Source organism: Lutjanus erythropterus, chromosome 6, assembly GCF_056507025.1.
Source record: "Lutjanus erythropterus isolate fLutEry1 chromosome 6, fLutEry1.hap2, whole genome shotgun sequence".
NCBI lineage: Eukaryota > Metazoa > Chordata > Actinopteri > Lutjaniformes > Lutjanidae > Lutjanus > Lutjanus erythropterus.
Window position 1 is genome coordinate 30386784 of NC_139322.1, and position 27332 is coordinate 30414115.

Consider the following 27332-nt stretch of genomic DNA (forward strand, 5'->3'; position numbering starts at 1 on the left):
ATATTTCTCTATAATTTTGTTCCTTTAAAGAGTAAAATGTCCTATTTTTGTTTTAAATGTTTACAAAAAAAGAAAAAGCATCCTCATGATCCATCTTCAGTCAAAGGAGCATTCACATCCCTGATTTCCCCGTTGACTAGTTGTCCGTCCACGTCCATTAATGTCTTACTTCATGTTGCTTTTAATCATATTTACTTATTAATGACACATGTGGCTGTTAAATGTCGCTGTCCGGAGGCTCCTCAGAGGAGAAAGTTTGATTGTAAAGACGTTAAACATTCAGACTGGATCTGTGAGTGGGCCGTTAACTGCTGTTTCACATGTACCAACTCTCTGCCGCTGCGACTGATCAGGAATAAAATGGTTCTTGTGCTCTAAATTATGCCGGGGCAGAGAGATGGGAAATGTCTGCTGGTCGACAAGTGGCGAAATCACACGAGATGATGAGTAACAAGACTGAAGTGAAAAGAAAAACCTGAAGACTTCAAGCAGTTTGACAAAAGTGACGAGCATTTGGCTTCCAATCTTTCCAATCTGTGCTGTGTCGGTCTGTTTAAATATGATGATAATGAGGGCAGTGAGATGAAGATGAGTGTGTGGATTCTTAACATTTATCTCCGCTTCATGACAGGCAGATCATCGCGGGTTATAGAAGAAGAGGAGGAGGAGGAGGAGGAGGAGGAGGAGGAGGAGGAGGAGGAGGAGGAGGAGGAAGGCTCGTGGGCTATCAGTAGATATCGGGAAGGTCTTGGTAGTTCCTATTGAAGTAGCCACCAGTGTAGAGCCAGCCCGAGGATCCTGTGTATGGGTTGGTGCCCATCTGGAACCACCTGAAAGACACACAAACACAAATCAAATGTCGGAAGAATTTACCTACTTCATGAATCACAAAATGTGCAGTTTCATTTTAAATACTAGTAACAATAGACAACATTTTTGGTTTGTTTTTAGTTAGCTGTCAATATATAATTTTTTTGAAATCATTTATGTTTCTGTTTGTTTCTTCAGTATTGTTTCTTGTTTCATTTATTATTATTCATTTCTGAATTCTAATTTTTTATTATTTATTATTTATGTAGAATTGTCCAACAAGTAACTGTACTTTAAGATCTAAAAATATCAGCTTCAAATGTAAACTTTGGAATGGCACCATCGTCATTTATCCAAATCTGTCTTGAAATACTGAATAAGTTCAATATGCTGTACTCATTACTATATTTATCTTGACCATAATTCTGTTCTGTTCCATCACAACCAAAATAAACCAGTACCAAGAAGCTTCGAAACTTCTCCAGTAAAACAATACTGTCATTCCTGTTGTACTCAGATCTAGAAAATAAAAATACTTTCAGTATGATTGTGTAGTCGCAACCAGTCATCAAGTGTTCTTCTATTTAATGCAGTGCATGACTGGCCCATTTCCGCAGTAGCTACAACCCATACAGTCTGTGATGTGGTGAAGTCAACAAAATATTCCAAAGTACAGCTATACTACACGGCTGTGGTGTCTGATAAAAATAAGTGTATGAAATGTGGAAGGGTATTTTCAGCAATGCTTCTATACACGTTTCAAATGACGTAGGAGGAAAGGAATCAAATGAAGTTCACTATTGGCATCAGTGTCATGTTAAGGGTAGTGGTATTGTAATTGTTTAAACCATTCCCACCTGGTAGACCACTCCTCTTCGTTCTTGGCTCTCTCCTTTCTGGCAGCTCTCTGTTTCTCCTCCAGTCTCTCCTTCTCTCTGCTGGCCTCATCTGCTCATGGACACACACAACACGAGGACTGTACCTTAAACGCTTATTTAATCACTCCCTTAAATCTACAAGGTGATATGAGATAGAGACACAGACACCCAGCAGATGGCAGCATTGTCTTATTATTGTCTATTCCTTGTGTGCCATGAGAATGTATTTAAGACATCACTCTTTCAGATGTCTTATTCAGCAGCTGAGATATCGCATCCCAGCAAAGTTGTCTTTTTTCAGTTACTGAGAGAATAATCTTAATATCAGCTGTAACTTCTGATTTTACAAGTCGCTGTTTGTTCAGGCAAACAGAACTGCATTAAAAAGAGATAAGGGACTTTTTAAATCCAATTACCCATGTTTCCATTCTCCATGGCGCGGATGTCAGGCCTGAAGCGACAGTCTGTGGGGGCCAAGATGGCCTCCATGCCTGGCGCCAGCTCATTGAGAGACATTGCAAAGTTGGTGAAGTTGTACATCTGGCGGCGGAAGAGAAGGAATTAGGAAGGAAGGAATTTATCTTGTATGACTTCTATCTTCTCAACCACTGACTGAACTCACAAACAGCATCAACATTGTTGTGTTTAAAATCCACACATGTACACACGCCTACATGCCTGAGTCCATCAGACTTTTGATTACAAGCTTTTCCAGTACAAAAGGTTAATGTCAAAATGTCCAAAATAAGATGGAAGAAGCTTTCAATTCTTAATTCATGGCACTGACAGACTTGGTTTGTGTGTTTTTATACCGTAGCAGAGTGTGGTGGTCTGGATTCTATCCTCCACAGCAGAGTGCTTCCTGGGATGACAGAAACCGTCTCCTGGACTTCAGGCATGTCATCTGCATCATCGTTCTCTGCTCCATCCACCTCCTCCTGGAAATAATAATACTCATTTTAACTCATTGTTGCAGCTATAACTTCATTAAACCTGTATCAACATACAGTCACCATCTAATATCACAGTTTCTGTCACCATCTGTCTCGTTTCAGTAGAGCTCTTTCCAAACTCAGCAGGGAGCATACACACATTTAGCAGCTATTATGGTTCACTACAAATAACCAAGCAGACTAAAGCTGAATAGCTCAGCACCAACCTACACAATCCTGCTGGTTTACCTTGATAAGACCACACAGAATACTGAGGATGAGATTAGGAAATAAAGAGAAAAGGAAACAAATAAATATAAAAGAATAAGCAGCACAATAATCTTCAGAATCTGGGTTAAATAAAACCAATACGATACTGTGAGTAAGATTTTCATATTGAGTGAGGCTGCAATGTTTAAAAGATACAAGCAACAGGTGTCAGACATTTCCTAACTTCTCACATTTTTGTGCTTCTTGTTGTCTCCTTTCTTCTCCGACTTCTTGTGAGTCTCGTAGGCCTGAGGGTCGACGCTCCACATGCACTCGGTCCACTTCCCATAGATGACGCAGTGCTTCCTTTTACTGGACAGAGAGAGAAAGACGGAACACAGGAGGGAAGAGAGGAAGAGGAAGCATTATGGGGAAGAAAAAAAATCAAAATAAATGTAAGTGGAGAACAAGGACAACAGAGGAGAGAGGAAGAGAGGAACAAATACAGAAGGAAAAGTATAAGAACCAGATTCATATAACAACTTTCTAAAATTAAAATGTAAAAACATAGAATAATAGAATATGCATACTGTAGGTGATGAAGCAATACAAGAGTAAACTCCTACCTCTTATCCTGGATGTATCCCTCCACTTTGTGCAGCTCTTTGCCAAACATCCCACAGGGCTTGAAATTCAACACACACTTGTCTCCAGTGCTGCAGGTGAAAACAAAAGAGGAACCAGTCTGTTTTTCAGAGTCATGGTGAACTGAACAGAAAAAACAGTGAAATTAAATAATTCCTCAATACTAGGGTAGTATTTGTTTCTTGTAATAAAGTGTAATATTGTGCATTAAAACTAATCCCGACTGCAGATCATCTTCGAGCCCATACATCACAAATACTATTTTTTTTTGTTTCATGCACTCAGTTGTTGCTCACAGCTGCATGCATGAGGGTGTTTAACCACAGGTGTGTAGTACAAATTACCTTTAGGGCTTTCCACTAGAAATTATTTCATCACCAAGGTTTTTTGAAAGTACTGAGCACAGAACAATATAAATGAGACTTACATTATGCTGCACAAGTTATGTCACAGCTTTAAAACTGATTTTGCAATTTAATAAATGGGAGCACCATCAACTTCAACAAGCTTGGATTCATTATACGTTTGAATGGAGGAATTGGCACGCAAGGAAAGAAATTCAAGGCAAAATGGGGTGAATAACTGATATACAAATCATTTTGGGGGTGCAGTGCTCCTTTAAGTCGGTTATCATGTGGCAATGACACCAACTCAGCTGAGAATGGGCTCGGGTTTTCTGCATCATCATCAGTTGTTGTGATCGACAATGAGAAAGCAATAATCCTGATCTACTGATCACACATTTTTAAGGAATATCGACCTATAACAACTCACAGTCCATCACTCTGGGCATCCCTATTATTCGTATAATTTCATTAAACAATAACTTCATTTAAACCCCCCTTAGAGATGTGGTCTGGCTGAAAATTGTTGCAGAAAAAAGAAAATGTTGATTAAGATCTCCCTGTTTTCCATGCAAGGCACTTTTATCCAGTCAGCACAGCTTACAGTAAAGCTCTGCGCCTGCAAATTGTGCAAGACTGTGATTTGACTGCTTCACAGCTCCTGGTGTGAATCTGTGCAACTGAGTGAGCATGACACGGGACGCGAGAGAAATAAGAACAATACAAGCGTTGCAGAGCTTCCCTGGATAAATAAAGGATTAAAAAAGCGATCAAGGGATTGTTTGCCTGAGAAGACACACAAGACACAGATAGAGCAAACAAGCTGCAGGCAAAGGTATCAAAGTAAACACTGTGACAGAGTAGATGAAGACACTGGGCATGAATGCTAAACAGTCTGTGAGTTGCAGATATCACAGTGTCAGTTTTACTATGCTTTATTTGAACTGTGATTCAGTTTCATCTGCAAGAACTGAAGAGACTACGTGGTGACTGGGGAGTGTGTGTGCGTGCGTGCGTGCGTGTGTGTGTTTCTCAATGATGTTATAGTTCCTCTTGAGAGCCAATAAAAGTCAATTAACTCAATAGATGACTTAAGTCCCTTTTAATTGAATTTAATTGTATATTAGAATGAAAAAAATAAAATTAAATCGCAAAAAGTTCAAGAAGCAAGAAGTTCTCTAGGGTCAAGAGGCTCAGAGACCACAGAGAAAAGGCGCCTAGCGAATCTGTCAGTTGCCTGTGAGAGGTTTTTAGCAACGCTGGACAGCTTTTTATTTTTGAGATCCAAAAGGGCAGGTCTTGATTCTGCTGAGGCTAAACAAAAGATTCTGTCCTGTAGAGATGAGGGGATTCCTAACAAAAAGGTTTAATTAGATGTTTCAAGTTCTGTTGCTGTCATTAAAAACTGATTTGCACATTGGAGAAAAGTTAACTTTTTTTATTTGAATTTAGAATGGATTAAGTTTAAAAATCTTCAAATTATATTAATATGATGTGAGCTTCAGGTTTCAGCTTTGCAGTACTGATAGAAATATCAGTGAGTGTTACTTTATATTTTTATACCTTGACTACACTTCAGAGTCTGTGCTTTTAAGTAAAATAAATTACATGCTTTAAACAATGAAATAATCATAAACAAACAAAGACCAAAACTCCCATGAATAGTTTACCTGTGGTTGACTATTTCCACTGTGCCATACTGCTCTATCCACAGTTTGCCCATGATGATATTATGTACACAGCAGGTAGGGTTACTCCATGTGTACGCCTCACTGTGCCTGCAGGACAGGAGAAAGAATTATAGAGAGGATAAAAGAGAAGATGAGGAACTGATTTTAGATCAAACACACACACACACACACACACACACACACACACACACACAAAATCCAGCCTCTCTTCTGGACTCACTTGAGTAGCTCTAGTGTGATGGTCCCTTTAGGCTCAGCCTCGACGCTTTTGCCCCAGAACTTGAGTTTGGGATAGATAGAGCCGTGGAAGACGAAGTCCCCAGCCAGGCTCTCTGCATGGAAGGCACTGACTGGAGGATGATGGGATACCTGCTCTGATACCAGTCGGAAACCCTGCTCCTCTCTGTAGACAGCAGTGAAGAACAGAGAAGAAATTATGTTTTTTTGTTTTTTTTTTAATGTTACAACTGGTTGACCTTAAAAAGAGCTCTGTGTGTGTATATGTGTTTGCGTGTGCACACGTGCATGCGTGCGCACGTGCGTGTGTACCTGGTGAGTTCATACGTCTCTCCCAGCAGAGGGTTGAAGGGTTTTCCAGTTCTGTCCCACTGAGACGCAACTGCTGACACAGCAAAAGCAGCTACTGCCTGAAAACAAACAATTTCACATCATGTTAGTGAGTATGAGTGTGACATGAGAATGTCTCTGTGTGTTTGTGAGTGTATGTTTGTGTGTGTCAAGTGGGTTTTCATGCCTGTTGGTTGATTTGATCAGATCAGATACCTGGTAATTTATAGTCTATATTAATGAGTAGCTCCATTTGTTTTGTGTGCATTATTTAAAGGTAGAATGTGTAGCATTGTTTGTAAATACTTAAACATTTAAAGTTGGCCCCTCCTCCCCAGCTCAACACAACAACAGATTCTGTGTGAATACAGGCAATGTGATTGTCAGTCTTCTCTGTCTGTGTGTGTGTGTGTGCATGTATGTTTGTGTGTAAAACTCTTTCTGAAGGTCTTGCATACAGAGGAAAGAGATGAAGAATGCAATGTTAACTGTTGGTCATTACATCACAGAGTCCCATCCTCAAAACCTCTGCGCTCTATTGGCTGGGGGCTACACACCACCGCCAAACTAAAGTGTAGAAACATCCTGAACACAGCAAAATATGAGAAAATAAGAAAATACAAGCAGAGTCTGTGCATATACAGGCACCACCACACACTTCTATTGAATCATAAATGATGATTTAGAGGGATAATTATTATTTTTGTCTATTCATTGTTTTACTTTAGGAAAATGCTGCATAGTATGTCTTTAATTTACTGTATAATGATTTTAGTGCAAATAAAATGAATGAAAATTAATACTGATACAATACCACAGTAAAACAGTTCTTAAATTTTAAAACAATTAAAAAAGAAAAGGTTAAAAAGAAATAAATATGACTTTATGTGACAAGTGAAGGAGGCATCACAAATGTGTATGTGTTCTTCAGTGTCCGCCATGTGTCCTGCATGTAAAGCAAAAGTGTAGAAGACGTGTGTGTGTGTGTGTGTGTGTGTGTGTGTGTGTGTGTGTGTGTGTGTGTGTGTGTGTGTGTGTGTGTGCGTGTGTGTGTGTGTGTCTGACCTGCATGCGTTCTAAGGAGTTGGACAGCGAGCAGGCTCTGTTGATGAGGTAAGTATGTTCCATGTATTCTGTGATTCTCTGCAGGAAGCTCAGAGGCTCATTGAAGGCGATGGGCATCGTGATCTTTGACAGTTCCTGTGAAAAGCAAAGTATCAAGTCTATATTTTAGATCTGACCGTGGTTAACAGACAATGATGGGTGAGATAATTTCTTAGATGCTCCCACGGAACTTAACCAATAATAAACAACATAATGTAATAATATGTATTAACACTCATAGAATAATTGCAGCCTAATGTTACTTCATCATTTCACATGTATGTATGTGTAGAAAAGTAGCATTTGATTTAGGTCTGGAAAAACATGGTTCTTACCATTCCGATGCATTTCTTCAGGATAGCCCAGATACTGACAGTGTTTCTGGAAAACATGGGCGCAGGTAATGACGCCCTGAAATGAAAGGATATAAGAAATGGCTGGGGTAAGAATAGAGAACACACACACACAAACACAGCATCCCCACCCAGTATAGATTTTCTTTAGTAAGTTGTTGGTTCCTGTGGGTGAAAATGACCTTTTACGCCATCAAGTTATAACACATCTTTGTACTGTTTTCGACAACCACCTATTTTCGGCCATCTGTAACGTTTCACTGAGTACTTTATAGTTTGTTTGTCTTGATGCTGAAGAAACTCCAGCAACACAACTGTTTCTTTGGCCTCCAAACAAAAACATTTCCAGAGATGATGATGATGATATAGAAACACCAACACAGATACAGAGAGAAGAAAACCATTTTGTTCTCTCACATCTGCTATCAGTACCGATGGTATCTCATCTAACAAACCAGAATGAAAACAGAATGAAAACCAAGGTGGTAGATAAGCTGAGCATGTGGTCTATCAGGTCTGTTTGCTGGCCTGAAGATACTGAACTGTCACACGTCAATTGGAAAGAAATGACAAATGTTAAAACGCGAAAGAAAGAAAGAATTCACTTCAAATATAACACCATTATCTGATGATATGAGGGCACATGGACCAGAGCAGATTTGTTCACATGAAAAAGTCAAGGCTTTCAAATAGTCTTTCCTATAGTGGCTCTAGTGGGAGTGAATGGAGAAGTGTTAATTTCCCCCGTGTAGATCTAAGTAATTTGGCAGAACGCCTTTATGTATGAGTCAACAAAATCAGTCCCCCCCACTGACAACTATTAAAACAGCTCCCATGTTTTTCTCTTGTTTCTTTTATGCTAATTTTTGTGGAGACAAAGTCATATTCCACATTTAGAACACTGTAGAATAAGATGCAGAATAAGTCCCACCACATTCAGGTGGTGAAGCCAGGGAATAAAGGTTGTGGTATTTAGCAGGAATTCTTGCCAGCATTCATTCCACTTTCACTGAGAACCCTGAACTCACAGCATTAGTGTCTCTGTCTTTGCATATGATTAGTAAAGTGCCAAGATATTATGTACAAAAGAACAACAAAGCACCTTTGTAATTCAGGATTAGAAGTAGCTTGTTGTTTTACTTAACACAATGTTGCATTTAACATATTACTTTAAAAAAGTTTTATCTCAGGCTGTTTAAGCAGAGTGAACTGAGGAGGGTCAAAGTTAATGAAAAAATAAGTGTCTGTGCTTAACAGCAGACATAACCGATGAATAGACTAATAAGCCTACTAATAAAATGATAATTTTCTAATAAAAAATGTGAACACCCCCAACCTTAGAAACTTAGCAGCTTATTTAAATCACAATGATATACTTTTGTTTCACCTTTATAAATGATCAAAGGGCCGGACTGAGGTGGTGAAAAGGCTGGAGTCAGCCCACAAGCCACAAATTGAGTCAGCCTGTCATACAGTATGTACTGTAACAAAGCTGTCTCTTTCAAACTACATTAATATAACCACAACTTAAATAAAATACACCTTTCAAATACAGTTGTTATGATCGTAAAAGTGGCTTAAGGTTTTTTTGTTTATAGCTGCTTATTATTTTTCATGTAAAGAGGCAGTTCACAAATCAGAAGTGTGAGAAAGTGCAGTTCATCAACATGGCATGGTCGAAAAAAAAAAAAAAGCTTTCAACCCTTTTGAGGAGGGGTGTCACAATTTTGATATTAAATCGAAAATCTATGGAAATTAAACAAAAGATTTAACTAATCAAAATCAAAGGCAGACTATGCAGTTCTCTCAGTATTTTTCTTCTCTCCCCTAACCCCACCTACTTTTGGCGTCTGGTGCATGTGTAAAGAAAAAAAAAAACTCATACGACAACACAGCATAGCTTAACAGCAGTTATATCACACTTGAAACCATATCTTTTGTAAAGAAGAATTTCAAATGTAAATGACAGTTGTCAATGCAAAAATGAATGATTTGTTGATCTTTACAAATCAAGACTTGATAGTCTAACAATGGCAAAACCTTACAAAAGCCAAAAACAAGCTTGAATCAAAGAATCGAATCATGACCTTAAAATCAAAACTCAACTTGAATCACAGATTTGGAGAATTGTGACACTCATACTGATGTGTAAGAATTTTGACTCATCACATTAAACTGGTTTCAATGGGAGGCTTCGAAAAGTGTCTTGTCTGCCACAAACATACAAACACACACTGCAGGTGGAAAGCGGTGCAGGTATGCAGCAGTACCTGTATTTCTTGATGCCATTCTCCTGTGGCACTGATCCGTTGTTCTTCTGACTGCTGCTGTCAAACACCACTGCATCTTTGAAACTGGACTCTGATACCCCTTCATACGACTCGTCCGAATCCAGGCCTGTAGGAGAGAAAATATGACGAAGGTGTTAAAAGTTGATCTGGGGAGAATACCTGCTCCTTCACAAATGTAATAAAAGGAAAAAAAATGGATTTGCTGGCAGTTATCAATGTTTGCTTACAGTCTCAGACCATGCAGTAACTTTGCATACTGTTTTGCATCAGGAACCTATAGCCTGTGCTTAACTGGCAAATTTTATTGATTGTCTGTTTACACTGACTAACCTCTTTGCTGACAAAGTGGTGGGTCACTTTAAAGTCATTTAAATTTATGGCCATAACTACTTAATTCAAGCAATAATAGGGGTAATAAGAGTTAAGAGACAAAACAGGAAAAAGAAAATTTAATACAATAACATATTAGAGCAAAATTATATTGTCACACTTGCTAGATAGTCATAAAAAGACCGACCTACAGTGTGAAATGATGGATCTTGAGACAGTGTGGCATTAGGCCATCTGTAAAAAAAAATATATAAAATGCTTTTCCTCTGGCTCAATGAGTCCAAATCTGAGGCCTTTTTATTCAGCTCCCAAATCTGACCTGTAACCTTAAAAAGGATCTTGGGAACCCCTCCTCCAACGCTAAGCACTCCATCCGCAATTTAGGTGTGATCTTGGACTCTGACCTTTTCTCTTTTCAGCTACCTGACTTGTAACAAATTCTAAGAAACAAAAAAATCTAGGCTAAGTCCCATCCTTGTGACATTACATTAGTTATCTGTTAGATATTGAATTGATTTTAAACTTTCACTTCTAAAACCCCCACATGGCCTTGCGCCTTACACCCTATGACCTTTGCCTGCGCTCCTCATGTAGGGCCCTCAAAGGGTCATGCAGCCCGCCTCATTACTTAAGGAGACCAGGGAATTTCTATTGAGAGCCCCACTGCTGTGAATCTAGGAAGGCTTTTAAATTGTACATCCATTGTTTGTCTTTGTTCTATCCCTCTCTTATCACTTGTATTTTTAGTACATTATGTTTTACTGGGTTGGGTTCCATGTTTTCTGTTGGTATGTTTTTTATTGTTTTGTCTGTGCATACTATTTTGTAACTGTAGTTTTTTGAAAAGTGCTATGCAAATAATAAATATTACCATATATATAAATGTCTGTCAGTCTACATTATATTTGTTGAAAATAAAGCTGAATTACTTGGCCCGACAGCGACGGTAAAACCTGCCTGTGAATAGGACATAGCAGTAGGGTAACTGTTTGTGGGAATACATGCTGATATTGCTCTGCACCTGAGTGGCAGCCAAAACATGAACTTGGTATGTGAGTATTTAATGCTGCAGGGTTGAGTTGTTGTGAACACGAGGTGGGGCCTTAACAACAGCTTAAAATAGACCAAAGGGTTCATTATCATTTAGCAAACACACCTGACTCAGCTGTCAGTACTACGTCAAAGGCATAAGGTGTGTGTTCTTACCATATCAGGGAAGCCATTTGAGATATTACACAAATGTCTCTTACATGAATATATAATATGAAAATATGGAACAGAATGTTACTGAGCCTGAGCTCATTATAAAAAGGCTTCATCACGAAGGAGGGACATGGACTCAGCAGTGTGATAAATAATACAAATATAAGATATATAAGTAGGAACCTACTTATTCACATTCATTTATTAAGATTCAAGATCAACCATGGGTCACTACTGGTCTGAAAACTCACTGAAAATATCCATGTATTTATAATATATGCAGTAATCTGCTAATATCCTCAATGCCTCTGTGACTGCCAAGAAGCAACCTGATGCAGACCTCTGTAATAATGCCTAATCTAAGCTTTCTACAACTCAACTTTTCTTGATAAGATGTATGGACATTATTTCTGAAAATAACAAAATCAACCAAGAAAAGTATTGGCATTTTTATTGGATCTTAGGTCATTAAAAATTGGAGGTTCACTTAAGGGGGAAAAAAAAAAAATAGATATCAAGGCCAAGCTAGAAGCCACCTGATGCTGATCACAGCTGACCCTGTGCACATGTACTGATGAATAATACATCTGCCCTGGTCTGCATCTGTCTCAGATTAGTAAGATGATCACAATAATGACACAAAGGCACGCGCACACACACACACACACACACACACACACACACACACACACACACACACACACACACACACACACATGCACGGAAACAATAACCTCCAAAAGACATAATAGTGACAGCACAATGACTGTATTGTACGTCAACATAGATGCCTAGCAATATCACACAACAAGGAAACTGGCAGTGAAGATACAAACTAATAATTGTCGACAGAGAACAACACCCTACTTTGCCCTGCCCTTCAACTCTGCACCAAACTAGGGATGGCACAATATTACTTTTTCATGTTCGATACAGATATCACAACCTAGAGTATCTGCCAATACCAATACTGTCTTGTCCACTCTCTTACACAACTAAGCTGTGAGTGATACATTTGTATGGATATATTTTTCTTAACTGTGAAACAAATATTCTACATACTGTAGACCACAGCTTGACTCAGTTCTATATATACTGCTGTTTCTGTTTATCCAAACTTTTTCAGAGACCGAACATGTAGCACTTGGGTGTTTTGTTTTTTCTGTTTTTTGAGCTTAAAACAACTCCAAACAGCTGACATGATGACAGTGCTGGTGACAGGTCTGTTCCTGTGACACATGCTGCTCATCTGTGTTACTGTGACACATCTGTCTTTGTGACATGTTGCTCAAAGTTTGGATAAAACTCATACAAACCATCCTTGTGAGTCAAACCTGCTCTTAAAGGATTCATTCTCATTGAATACATTTTGTAATTAGCTAATGCATCAAACCCTTCATGGCAACTGTAACCTCAGCATGCACAACATCCCATGGGTGTTGAGTTGGAGGGCTGCTTGTCTAATCTCTCCACAGTGACAGAAGTTAGAGACCTTTTAAGATAAACTCTAAAAAACAAAAATCAGGGGGCGAGTGAATACATCGAATTGCCTTCCTCAAGACCGGACATCAGATCAAGAGCGTTCTGTCAGTGCCTAACTGATACCCCACTCTATCCTTTCACTGTCCAATGGTATAAATAAACAAAACAAAAAATTCACTCTTTAATTCCTCTAAAAAACACACCCAGACTAAACTCACTGATCTTCCTCTGTCCATTCCTTTATATTTGCAAGTAAAATACAAAAACAGATGTGAACACAACCCACAACCACACACTCTTACAGAATCCAGGGTGCTGACATTGCTGATCATGACTGCAACACAGCAGACCTCTGAATTATTGAACTAATCATCAGACTAAAGCAGGTTAGGTTCCACTGGATGGTATTATGCTTCTATGATGGAGACAAAAACAATCTAATTAGGACTGACAGTCTCGTCCAGCAAAAACAGTGTCACAATCCCTGAGGGCAAAATTTGATCTGAATAAACATAATTGATACATACATACTGTATATGTGGCTTGTGCAATTACAAAATTCTGTTAAGACTCCTGAAAATAGACAGGAGATAAAAAAATCATGTCTAGAATTGTCTCCAGCTCCACAGAGAGAACATTTCTGGCATCACTCTGGGCATCTGGTCCATGAACAGTGTTTGTCTCTCTGAGGAAAAACTTTCTATTTCTGAATTTGCACAGAAAATCTTTAGGCCATCTGCAAACACACACATGCACAAATATACAGATACACGCACTCACCTGTGACGGCGTCGAAGAACTCATCCTCATTGCTCATCTTCTAGAGTCAAAGCTGACCAGTTGTTCAGGACAGATGTACAACTCCTAGCACATGTTCCTTTTGGTGGCAGCCCCACAGAGTTCCTCTGGAGGGAGATCTGTCGATCAGTGTCCCTCTGGAGTGTCACCACGGCAACAGCACAATGATCATTCAAAGTCCAGGCAGGGATTGTCGCAAATTTGGATTGATCACGTAGGAATGACACCAGGGGATGTCAGTTAGGGCCCTTCTGCAGTTTGACTGACAGATGGCACGTCATAGACGGCTGGTGGAACACTGGAGTTCAGTTTGTGGCTTCACTGAGAGACGCAAATTAGTAACCTGTAGAGACAAAAGAGTCATCACTTTTAGTTTCTGAATCTACTCAAGATGGATGAATGTAAACTAGACCTGCAATGATTAATCAATCATCATTTCGATCCTTATTAATCAACTACCAAGTTAATTGCCAACTATTTTGACGATCGATTAAGTGTTTTGAGTAATTTATTACGAAAAATTGTCCAAATCCTATGCACTAAACAATTAATCGCTTAACACCCTAATGTAAACAAAGAACCATTTTATCTTGAAACATGTTAAGAAGAGCTAAAGTCAGTCTCATTTCTTTTGGCACTTCCAAGATTTAGAGATGACATCAGCCTGACTTGGCATTTACATTATAGTGTGGGATTGAATTTTTTTTTTTTTTTTTGTCCAAATCAAGTCTGTCTTAAGCAACATCATGAAAAACTATATACTGTATCCTCACAACTAAGATGTGATTTTTCACAAAACTTCTGTAATCCTCCTGCTTTTGAGATTGAGGTCTGAGGAAGATACACAATAAGAAAACATACTATCATTTATCATTTACTAGTCCACATTTGAGCGATAATACTGTCTATTAGATCAAACAAAGACTGAAATTTCCTTAGCCCGCCTTATATCCAGGAGGGAATTTATTTAGTTGGACCTTTACAGGTACAACTGCTAATCATAAGTGAGTATTACTTTACTTTATAATCTGATCAAATCCATTTTAATTTGACAGAGACGTTTTCTGTAATTTATGCAGAAAAACGCTGTTTGAGACCTTTCTACAGAAAGCAACATGCTGAGAAGATTAAAAACTTACAGCTGCTTCCTATGGAGGGCCAGTCTTAAGAGCATTGCAGTAGTCCGTGCACAAATGACACAAAATAGTAAGGGTCATTCCCAGCTCAAAATCTGCTTAGTCTGGCTGAGCAACAAGCTTGTCTATCATGGCCCACTGAGTGCAAACAGAGAGTTTTCTAGTCCAGTGGTTACATAATCAGGACACCACTGTCACAGGCATTCTGTGTCTTTGTTATCCTCTGTTTGGTACATTGGCTCGCCAACATTTTAAACTCAACACCCTCAAATAGCCATGAATTTTCAAATCCCAAAATAACAAGTTAAAATTTCAACATAGTAGCCCAATAATAAGTTCAACATAATGAACAATCACTTTGAATTGCAACCCCACTTTATTTGAAAATCAGGGCAGTAAACGCAGATTCAAAATGACCACAGAGCAACAAATACTCCACCAATTTGTTTGTCAAACGCTTTAATGATTAAGTCTTTTAATCTTCATTGCCTACCTCTGACATTTGTTTTCAGGTATCCCTTCAGGACACTGTACTCTTTCATAACTACATGTGAACTCATCACTTCAAAGCAGGACAATGGCTGTGTTTGAAACAGGTTTCTGATTGGCTGCTTGTTTCATTGCTTGTTATAAAAATAAATCTGAATCACAGCCTTTGTCTCATTTTGCTGGATATGAGAAATTCTAGGCAGGGTTTTCTTTTTAGTTTACCAGAAATTGGCAACTGAGCAGGTGATTCGTTTTTTGTTAAAACATAGGCCTAACATTTGCCTTGCTTTTGACTACATCTATGGCATTGTGCTAAAGATGACAGTCTCCATCCTGTTGAATGTCAATGAGTAGAGATGACGGTGATAATCAGTGAAGGTGGAACCAGCCAACCAACAGGTTGCAATTCAAGTTTAATCTTTCAACAGATTATACAGACTGATGCTAATAGTCATCATTAAAGGTCAAATAATTTTTAAGCTTTCTGAAGGAAATGCTTCATTGTGCCAGCAGCAGTTCACACTATTCTGCTATATTAAAAGGTAATATCTAATTTCTATCACTTCCTCATTTTTGGCTCTGTATCACTGCCCACATTCTTCACAGTGACAGAACACAATCAATAAATCCACTTGTTTCTCTGAACACTATAACCAACATGCCTGACCTTCGTAACACTACAAGGAAACCAGATTAGCATGAATTATGTTCATCACAATGACACAGCCCACATGGCAAATACCACAAATGTTGACTTACGTGCTGACTCATCTTTCAGGAGTGGGCTACACCACCATCACACAGCAGGTATCTCCTTGGTAGAACTAAACTCAGTTCTTTATCCACTTTATCTTCAGTTATACATGGCTTGTAACACCAGTGCCACCAGGTGGATATCAAATAAGGCTACTTTTTGAGCACAGACCGAAATATCCAAAAAGTTTCAAAAGTTTGTGCTGAATGGCTGTTCAGTTAGGGATTTTTTAATCGAATTCTTACATGACTCAAGTGTGTGTCTTCATCACCACAATGAAAAATTTGAATAAATGTGGTTTGTTATACAAAAGGTCAGCTGAACAAGTTTCAATAGTCGCCCTTATTATTTTTCAGTTTATGAATTAATAAAGTTCCTGTTTACATTGACAATATGCTTAACATACTTTGCATGCATGGTTTGGCATCCCTTGAAAGACACTGACAAAGAGCACATAACAAGGAAATAGGGCCAGGAAAAGAAATTCAGTATTTCCAACACTGATCAAAACCAATAACTGAACATTACTGTGTGTTTACAGTGGCCATTATAAGATATTAGTAATTAGTAGGTTTCAGGCTCTCAGATATTTATGAATGTAATCTAGGACTTTACACACAGCCATGTAGCTATGCAACAACTGTTCATCGCTCCTAATGTAAACAACAGCAGTGATATCATGGGCGCCTCTTTTTAAAATGTCCTTATTCCTACATGATAAGTCACTGCTTTATGAGCAATACACAGAGTTACCTAACAAAACAAATAGATTATTAATCAGTATTTTTCCAAGACTGCTTTGCTGAGGATGTCAGAATTATAGAATTTTTACATACCTGCAGTTCAATTAAATCCCAGATGAGAAAAAGCATTTCATACAGTTATTTATTTCTGGATCTGAGGGAAAACGGTGCTCATTCTCGGTTTCCCTTCCTCTAACTCTGCCTTTTCCGACACAATGGAAGGGTTTTACCTACAGTAAGTAAAGATAACGCCTTCAGCACACAAATGAACTTTGGCCTCTGCATCCACAAACAATAAGGTGGACAGAATGAATGACAACCTGGTATTACATTGTTCTAATGGCCAAGTCCAACTGAGTACTTTCTTGTGGTGGCTGACTGGATCATATTAAATGAAATACGATACATGAAAATGGCGATGCTTTATTTCACCATATAAAATAAAAAATATACAGTATTTCTTACTTTGTCACAAAACTTACACTAACAAGAGATGCACCGATTGGCTGGCCAGAGACCGGAACCAGCCAGTTTTCAGCGTGACCAGCGCTGACTGGTGACCAGCCTGTCAGCGTCACATATCCGATTCTGTGTCAGTCATATTCACACACGTGTTCTGCATGATGATCATAAAAAGAGAGAAAGAGTCAGGATACGCACACCAAAAGAGCTCCCGTATGAAAATGTATTATCGTAATGTTTTGAGCTGGACACGCTTCCTCAGACTCTTTTTATGTACTTGATATTTTGTGATCCAGCACCCAACCCACTGGGCCTCAGGGATGTGCGTGCCCTTCTTTTACTGTACGATGATCATGTCACGTGCACAGCACACACTGATTTAACGTAACACCCACAAAAGCACAGCCACACACACTCAGACTTCATGCTTACATGAAGTCAGTGTTAGTGATATATTCCAACAGGATAAAGGGAGGACAGACAGTCTACAAGGAGACGCAACAGCTGACGTTGTTGCAGAACAGCCATAAACTTTCTAGCCCTTCAGGCTAATGTTAGCCAGCAGCAGAGTGCTGTTCACAAAGGGACAGTTAAAATCTCACCTTCTGCTCTGGCTGAAGAGAAAACAACCTGTGTTGATACGTCTCCTCAAACATTTTCTCATCCAGACTCGTTTAATTTTTCCATTCCGTTTTTCTCACTGCAAAGGTTTCCTACAGCAAACTGTTGCACCATGTCAGTCTCCGGTTTGTTTACATGTGCTTCCACATGAGATCACATGAAATCGGGTCCCACGAGATTCCACAAGATCACATGAGATTGTGTTCCCTCTAGCACATAATCTTAATATAATAATATAATAAGGCATGGCTGTAACCTGAAGAAGTTTTGGAGAAAATGTGAAATAGTATTTAATGAATATTTAATAGTCAGTGTTTTAATATGAACATCCAATTCAATTTTACAAGAAAAGTTGCAAAAATGTTTGTGAATGCTGTCAGTTACAGTTCTTAGAAGGACTGAAAATCAGAATTGGCCAAAATTGGTATTGGCAGGTCAAGCCGTTAAAAAAATGGAAATTGGAATCAGTGCATCTCTAAAACTAACCTATTTTAACAACAATCAAACAGAATTTAGTAGAGACTTAGAGCTAACTGCTTATCAGCGAATTATATTCAGCTAAGAGATCTGTACTACAAAGCCTGATATTTCCTGTGTACTCATAAATCTATAACCCAGGGTACTCACAAAAGTTCAGCAGTGCACCTTTAAATCCAGACTGGAGGAAATATAACAACTTAACTTTCACAGTGTTAAAAATATGTCTCCACTCTGTATGTAAAGGGTGAATTGCCATCACCAATCCTACAATTGTGATAATCCTTATCACAAACATTTCTGTGTATTAGTACTCAATGGTCTATCCATCCTGTGCCAAGAACACAAGAATGCAGCCCACATAAAACCAAGTCATTTAAACAAATATTAACTTACACCACTTACACATTAACACAAAACAAGTGTGAAGACTTTACAGGAAATAAAATGTCTATCTACTATTTAGACACTCAACTCAAGATGAGCCCTTCATCAGTTAAATACATATCTTCAAGCAGGTACAAACTGCCCTGTACTGCCCTGTAACGCCCTGTACTGCACTGTACTGACGCACAGAGGCAAACCAAGTCAAGCCAAGCAGCACATTTTTGCAGGAGTCACAGTTGTTAGCAAGAGAGGTCAGAAGCTTCACTGCCTCCACCAAAAAGGGCAAACAATTAGTGTGTCCACCTGGGTGTCATTTTTCTTTTACTGCGATTGGAACTGGAGCTGATAAACACCCATGACTACTGCAGAGTCATCTGACCCCACACTGAACACCGATTGTACCCTTTCCCACTGAAGACAAATACCAGACCTTAGTGGGTGTTAGTGGGTTTTTGGTCCAGGTTAAAAGAGGCTCCAGCCACTACATGTAAGACAAAATAGTATTTCAGGTTTGAACATGGCATCTTGCAGACACTCACTACAGTAAGAGCAACAGCAACAGTACTGTATAAGAAAAAGTAAATGATGCCTACCTGTATGTCTATGAAGAAAGCAAACATTGCTGGTAATCTGATTTGCATGAGTTATCAAAGGCTCACCAATTTGCTCATCGCTTAGGCCATATTTTATAACCCTATTGCTGCTGAACTACAGGATCCATTCATACCAAGAATAATGACGCTTTACTAAACTTTCCTCATCATTCATCATAACATCATCACAAACTTCAGGGTCCTGCAATAGATTGTCCTTAGATTACAGCCCATTAAAAAGCTGACACTTTTTAAGGTTGGTGTGCATAGAAGTCATGCTTTGATCATGTGATGAAAAGGTATGAAAACCACAGATTGAACTACAGCCTTCAGGCTGTGCTTGGTATTTCTGATGTAAAGCAGACCCTGATCCTTTAAATGTTTCGACATGGAGACGTCAATAATTAGGGTTGCATGTTTGAAAAGAAACAGGAACTGAGAATCAGAGCAATATCTGGGAGTGAATCTTAGCTAAGATGTTCATGAGCACCATGGTCTTGATTATTCAGTTAAATTATTTCTCTTTTAGGATTTGTAGAACAAATGTTCCTCGTATCTCATACAGCATCAACAACTAGAGATGAAAGTGAAATTAAATACTAGGCATGAAATGATTACCAGTTTCACAATAAACCACAATAAAATTCCTGATAACAAATATTACCGTTTTACATTTTAATTATCATTAATTGTGTTTGATTAAAGTGCTCTGAAAAACTCTTGGTAAATACCGTCAAGCATCAACCAAAGTTAGCAAGAGTCGTCCAGGCGCAGGCACAGCATGCACTGTGGGTTTGTTTTGCATCAGTGAAAACACTGACATCATATGGACACAATGCCTTTTAAGATTGTTGAGACTTTCAGTATAAAACTTGAAATGATTTCCATGTGTATCAGTACTAGTTGAGCATGTTCAGCAAATTTTAACAATACTATAGTAGTACTGATTCTCATGATAACTTTGTTCGCCTATTTGAAATTTTTATACCGTTTAATCTCCATCAAATACCACATTATCCCTGATGAGTCAATATTATACTAGTTTCTAAAATCTGTTTTAAATGGAATTGCAGGTTCAATCATTTTTTAAAAATTATTTTGGTTATTTTGTTTTTTTATCAACTCACTTCTCTATACCTGTGCAGATAAAAAAGTAAATCCACACACTCACACAGACAGAGAGTTCTCTGGTTGGCCTCAAGAGGCTCTCAGATCATATTGCTCAGTCAGTCACGCCTGTGAGCTGTGAAGGACATGGCAACCTACAGTAGACACACCTCAGGCACACTCCTCCATACTTGGACAAGAACTTATCACAAGTAACTACAATCTAAGACTCCTTTATGCCATTAGAGATACACAAGTACAGAGGAATGTGTCAGAGAAAAGAAGGTAAAGACAGCCTAATTCAATAAACACAAATCTTTCTTTCCCACCAGAAATATCACGGACAAATAAAGTGATATGACTCAGCGTTCCAGAAAGTGGTGATAAAACTTTTTTCAGCCAAGAACAAAATGATGATGATGATGTCGCTACCCTCATATACAGTCAGTGTACACAGGAGAATGTGCAACATTTGTTCCACACTGGTGTTGCTAATTTGTAAGTACATAAACCAAGTACCAAAGTTTGAATTAAATCCAAAATAAAACAAAATATCATAATCTTACGTTTTTATTAGGGCTGAACAATTATTTGAATTGTCTGTGAAGATTCTCCGCTTGAGGTCCAGCCTGAACAGCCTTCAACAGCTGGACTTGCATGAATAAGTCCAGTGGCCTACAACAGCTCCAAATGAAATTAACTGAAATCTTTATTGATGACGCAATATGGCCCAGTGCAATTTTCAGACTGCAAGTGGCACAACATTTGTTAAAGGAATGTGTGAAATGTGTGTTAAAATACCTTTTTAATTTCAATATTGTTGCGTTGCAGAGCCTGCACATCATATTCTTTGGTACAGATCTGTGCAAAAATCACGCCATAATCATTTTAATATGTTCTGTCAATGAAAATGAGAATAATTATGTATGCAATTAGATATTTTTTCAAAATTGTTCAACCCCAGTTATGATGCATTTCTTATTATCCTATGGAGAAAATGTGTTTGGAATTTGCAAAACATTCAGACTGTACAAATTGAGGAAATAACAAACTAATCCTAAAAATGCAAATCAATTTTCTTTCTAAACACTGCGGAAGTATTTATATGTTGTTTGTTCCTAGTTTTTGACAGATAAAAATGGTAAGGAGTACAACTGTTTCTGAACAAGCGCTGCCATACTTTTTGGTAAACAGCATTTTGGTACTGCATTTCTTTACATGAGATTTTGAACCTAACTGAAAATGATAACATACTTAATGTCTATGCTATAGAGATTAAACCATTACAACTAATAAAAAGAAATAAAGGCTAGACAGTTCCAGTCCTACCTAAGGAACAAAGACATAGCAATATTAGTACCAAGTAATCATTTGTTAAAGCAATCTAATGTAGTACTGGTAGTATGGATATTCATACACAATATCAAAGCCTACAGTCTAACAAAGTATATTGATCCCACTGGCCTCATCTTCATTTTGATCTCTCAAAAACAAACTGGCCAAAGCTTGTTACTGTGGCAACCACACTGTCAAACTTTAAAATGGCAAATAACCTCATTACCAACCATTTGAAACCTACCATTGCGACTGTTCCATTCATAAGTCCAGTGTACAGTTACTAGCCTAGCAACATCTCTCTGTGTGCTGTCCTCCGAGGGCTGAAAAAAACATCCAAATCCGCAGGGACAAAGAGAGGGAGGACCAGATACAGACAGAGAGAGAGACGAGGAGAAAGAAATTAAGAGACGCGAGCTGTTGCCATGTGAGACTGAGCCTGGAACTGAGCAGTGATACAGCATACGCACACACACACACCTCTTTGTTGCTCTTTACACTCACCTATCTCAATAGGTGCCACACCTCTGCAGTGAAACACAAACCACAAGTCAATTATTGCACACACATACACATACTGAAACACACAATAAAAAGAACACTAGCAGTAAACTATGAAACACACCATATGTAATGTAACCAACAACAAAAAGAACAACTTCTGAGTAAACTGGGGGAGCATAATATGTAGAAAGGTAAACAATTCAAGTTGCCTGAAACAAAAGTAGGATTGGTGCACTTCAGTAATTAGCTTGTGTTTCATCTGAATCAATTCCTGCCTGGCCAGACCAGTGGCTTCTCAGAACAGACGACTGATCCTTTTCCACAGCAGAAAGTTATCCAGGAACCACTAAATCTTTTTACTAACCTCCAGGAACCATCAAGGATTGAAGAGAGGAATGAGATGTTGCAGTGGCTGCACTGCAAAAGCGGCGTAAGTCTGATAAAGCACGAGAAATGGAGCTCCTCTGTGGCATTTAATTTGTCTCAAAACATAGCATTTCTGCTCCTTTGCGAGGATCAAGTTGAATTTTGCGTCTTTGGAGGTGGGAATGAAAAGGACTGATGTCTCTCCCTCTGTCCTCGTCTCTGGACATTTGAGAATAGTCAAAGCTTTGAATATTCTTAGGTATTTCTCACTGACAGCTTGAAGGCCAAAAAATGTTATTCAGGAGTCGTGCCAGCTCCTTTTCTTTGGAGGCAGGCAGCTTGGCCTTTCTGTCCTATTTTAAGTCTCACATTTACACTCTGCACATTCAAGTATAAGCACTACAGTAAATTACAAAACTCTTGGCTGCATGATGTGCAAAAACAATTTCATTTGTCAAATATTCATGGTTCTTTAGAAGCAGCGGAAACACAAATAGCATGGGATATAAAGGGGCTAATACATTCTGATTCAGTTCTGTTCTGTTCCTGCTTTGTTTCTGGGACTATCTGGTCAAGTGTCTATCACAAACACAGTAATGAATTTTATGGAAGCTATTACGTCTACAAAACATTACATAGTTGTCAAAATCCCAACTTTGTTGGCTGACATCCTTGCGTCTTCTGTTCCACCAACATTTTACACAACAAGAGGAGGAGTTAACTTCTTTGTGCTCATGTCTGGCACTTTTTTCCCTCAACATTGTCTCTGAGGCACAGAGTTGGCTAAGACTGTGTGTCATTTGATGAAAAGCTTTGGAGGTCATAGCTAGAAGATTAAGGTTAGGATGAAGGGACTGGGTTTGATCTGCCAAGCCCAGGGAAGAAGGTGGGGTGCGAACACAGCCTGAGAGGGAGGATGTTGGAAACAAGAAACACAGACAGGCCACTATGTCAGAGCAAGTTCAACACAGAGAAGCATTTTGCTGTGGCTGCTGTCTGCGTGCACTAAATTGTGCATAAAAGAACATTCTGGTGGGCTGTGTGCTCTGTGTAGACAGTTGTTGGTAAAATAAAGATACAAAATGACGCAATGAAAAAAATCTACTTAGAAAGTAGAAAAAATAAACATAAAAATTAAACCAAGCTTTGGAGTCAGTTTATGCCCAAGACAGCTGTTTTCATCTTGTCAGCACAGAAATATGTAGACAATGTGGGAGAAAAAAAAACTTTAAAAGCAAGCTACCAAACAACTAATCCACACTCTATCACAGCAACACATGAAGAAAATTTAATCTCCATTTATCTTTCATGAGTTGATCCTTTAAAAAATCATTTACTGTATGCAGGGCCCAAAGTTGGCTCCAACCACCAGCCAAGTAATGCTGGTAAAAAAAAATAGAAGTGGCTGGTAGATTGCTTCACTAGCCATTTGGCCAGTGGACAAAAAAGTTAATTTTGGACCCTGTCTGCATCTGTAGTAGGACACACATCAGTTCTGCCTGAGGGAAAGGAAATGAAAGTACACATCACAAGACCATTACCATGGTAGAGTTTAAATATCAACAGCTGACAAACAACTTTCTTTTCATAAGAGTACGACCGCGAGTATGAAATCAAATTCATTCAACCTCAATCACAAGACTAACCTTGTCCATTCTCTGACAGAAAAATTTTTTTAAAGGGGGGGTAACGTCACCAACATCTATCCTGGTCTGCAGAGGGAGGACTCGCACTGCTGGCTGCATTAATGACTGCTCAGCAGAATCAAAAGAAAACTCAAAATGTACAACAGCGATATAATATACAATATCAGCTTAAAGTACACACTGGTGCAGCTGGGAAAAAAATGATAGAAGTGTAAAGGAGCTACAGAGCTTGTGAGAAGCAACTGAAGGCTGCGAATTAGGCACCTGAACAAAGGCTGAACATACACTATTGTTAATTGGTTAACTGTGAAGAAAATCTGATCTTTTGTTTTTCTGCTCTTTCTTTTCTCCCTTTGAAACTCTTCTTTCTCTTCCCATTAAAGCAACATATAGAAACACTTAATGATGATGAGACTGTAAATATGTTTATCTTTATTTTTCACTCACAATCTCTCGAAAAATCCACAAAAATCAGTGTGAGAGAGACTGGTGCAAGCTCTAAATTAACAGTCATTCGGCTTTGGAGGTCATCAGAGGGGTGTACTATGAAGTGAGCTTCATGAGTTAGCGAGGTATGTTGAGTCTAAAGCCAGGGTTTTCAGTGTCACAGAGTTTCAGAGTTTCAGAGTTTTCAGATTATATCGTCTGTAAAAAGCGCCGATCTTTAACTAATTCTTTTCTTTATGAGCGATATAGATTATAAATTGAGGGAAAACGTTAAAAATGAAAAGTTGCTGAGCTGTACATTCATAATATCAACAAACAAAGCTGTATCATTTAGAAATGTAACACAATGTGAAGTAATAGCAGCACAAACTGTATGCATAGCGCTGTCACGGGAACCTCTGGTTGGTCATGCAGAGTCATTTTTCCCATTTGCTTCAGATCATATTAACACTTAAAATTTTTACAGTATATCACCCACACACTAAAATAATGATGAAACAACTACAGACCACTTTAAATACTACTACTATTTACTAATAAAGTCTATTTTGCATTGCTGATATTGCAGCTCAGAACACTGATTAGAAAATTCATTAGTCTATCTATTTATCATGGAAAATCTTCTATCAGTTACATTCATTTTACTTTGATTTGCCCAAAATACTTAAGTGATCTTCACATTTGTTATTACAGGCAGCATCTGTATGAAGTTTAACTGTTTAATGTGAAGTTGTCATGTTAGAAATAAATGGCAGCATTAAGATCACATTCAGTTGATCTGTAATTTTTTGCCAGCATTCTTCTTCTCCTGCCTTATTTGCAGCAATGGTGTTGCCTGTTGCTGTAATATAAGTTTTATATTTTCCATAGCTCTTAATTATAACAACTCAATCATTTTTAAGTTTCACTTTGTGTGGAAGACGAGTAAAATGATGAAACAAACTAACCTTTTTTGGGGGGGTGTGCACAGATTCTGAAGAAGAAAGCCTGGGTTAAGAAAGAAAGTTGACAACCACTGTCGCGATACTGACTGGGGGTTTAAGTTTTGTTGAACCAGCTTATGCAAAGAAAGCCTGGCTGTGTTGAGCTTCCTTCGTTGTACAGCCCAGGAAGAAAATCACAGAAGAGATAAACACTGTCCCACCCAAACACACACACACACACACACAAACACAAACACACACACGCATGATATAATCATTTCAGCCACTGAGCTGGCATTCCTACCCAGAACAACTTAAAAGGCAAAGAAACACAAGGATATCAAAAGTATCGACTTCAAGGATGTGATCCACTGTGCCGTGAAACCAGACAAACCTTTCTAATGTATTTATAGGTAAGAATGTATTAGTCATCATGAAGGAAAATTAACATAAACTCCCACACATCTACACAAACACAGCCGCATGAGTCAAACTAACAGCTCTGAGATGATAAGAAAATAGTGTTAACAGAAAACAGAAGTGCAAATTTCCACTTTTAGCATCACAACATTCACAATGATCACCTGAAAATAACATTTTGAAGGACTGTATGTGGGTCAAGTCCATCACTGACAGATACTCAAAAAGCAATCAAATACTTAAGTCCATACTTAGTCCAATATTACATATTTTCTCACAACATGCCTTCATACCTACATGACAGAATAGGTCAATTGCCAAATACTCCCAAAAACACATGTTACCAATGTTCAGCACTGGCAGTGATAAGTTTGCTAAATCTAAACTATGTTTCTGAAGTCGCGGTTGTAACACAGTTAGGTTAAGCCATGAAAACTACTAGGTTAAGTTTAGGCAATAAATCTACTTCAGAAGGTTTAGAAAAAGTGAAAAAATTTGGTTTGGTTTGGGTCTTATGTCACGTGAGGGCAGTGATGTCACTCACGTAGCAGATGTGACACAACAGAACTAACTTAAAACTTTAAATAGCCCTATATTTACTTGTTGTTGCACAGAAGACTCAAACTCCAGACTCCTAGTGAAAAGTCCCATGTTTGTTTGATTGTTTGATTCCACCCCAACACCTCCATATGCTGACTTACTTGCTCTTTAAACTTCTCCTCTTATGCTTATAAGACCCACAAGAGGTCACAGCCTAACAATAAATGGAAATATGGGTCGGAATAAGCTGCTTGCACATCTGACTTACATGCATGTTTTTCTGGTAAAGACAGGCTGTTTTTGCAATGCCTGCCATTGGTTTTCTTTTACTGTAAAACTAGGTTTAAACACGCAATATGCAAGTTCTGCTGCTAGAAGTCTGTCTCTCATCAAAACAATAACAAAAGATGTAGTCTGATGACATTGTGAAATAGTAGGATCATGGGAGCTGTTTTCTTCATTGTCAAACAACCACCATTATAGAACAATGAAGTTTTATTTACATTATTTTTTGTCACATCCGCCATTTTCCTTCCTAAGTCTCTAACTTATCTTACTTATCTGACTTATCTGACCTGAAGTTACAGCAACAAGCAGCTAGTAAGAAATAAAATGTTACCTTAAATAAATTATGGATTTCTCTAGGTTTGACCATTGTTAGAAGCATTATATATATATATATATATATATATATATATATATATATATATATATAGCCCAACATAGGTCTAGAGATTTTAGATA

At 38.3% G+C, this 27332-nt stretch overlaps 1 protein-coding gene across 1 annotated transcript in view; it reads right to left on the minus strand.

Annotated features, from left to right (window-relative positions):
- Window positions 1-292: 292 nt before the first annotated feature.
- LOC146325537 (oxysterol-binding protein-related protein 2-like) overlaps window positions 293-27332 on the minus strand; it is a 31356-nt gene continuing 4316 nt past the window's right edge. Inside the window, exons 2-15 of the mRNA XM_084721616.1 lie at window positions 13621-13981; window positions 9805-9931; window positions 7517-7592; window positions 7143-7277; window positions 6060-6157; window positions 5731-5913; window positions 5490-5597; window positions 3457-3546; window positions 3082-3202; window positions 2501-2626; window positions 2105-2228; window positions 1668-1758; window positions 688-830; window positions 293-657 (exon numbers count right to left, since the gene is read on the minus strand). Coding sequence (XP_084577742.1) covers window positions 728-830; window positions 1668-1758; window positions 2105-2228; window positions 2501-2626; window positions 3082-3202; window positions 3457-3546; window positions 5490-5597; window positions 5731-5913; window positions 6060-6157; window positions 7143-7277; window positions 7517-7592; window positions 9805-9931; window positions 13621-13657 — 1419 coding nt within the window. The 5' untranslated portion in view covers window positions 13658-13981 and the 3' untranslated portion in view covers window positions 293-657; window positions 688-727. The remainder of the gene's footprint in view (window positions 658-687; window positions 831-1667; window positions 1759-2104; window positions 2229-2500; window positions 2627-3081; window positions 3203-3456; window positions 3547-5489; window positions 5598-5730; window positions 5914-6059; window positions 6158-7142; window positions 7278-7516; window positions 7593-9804; window positions 9932-13620; window positions 13982-27332) is intronic.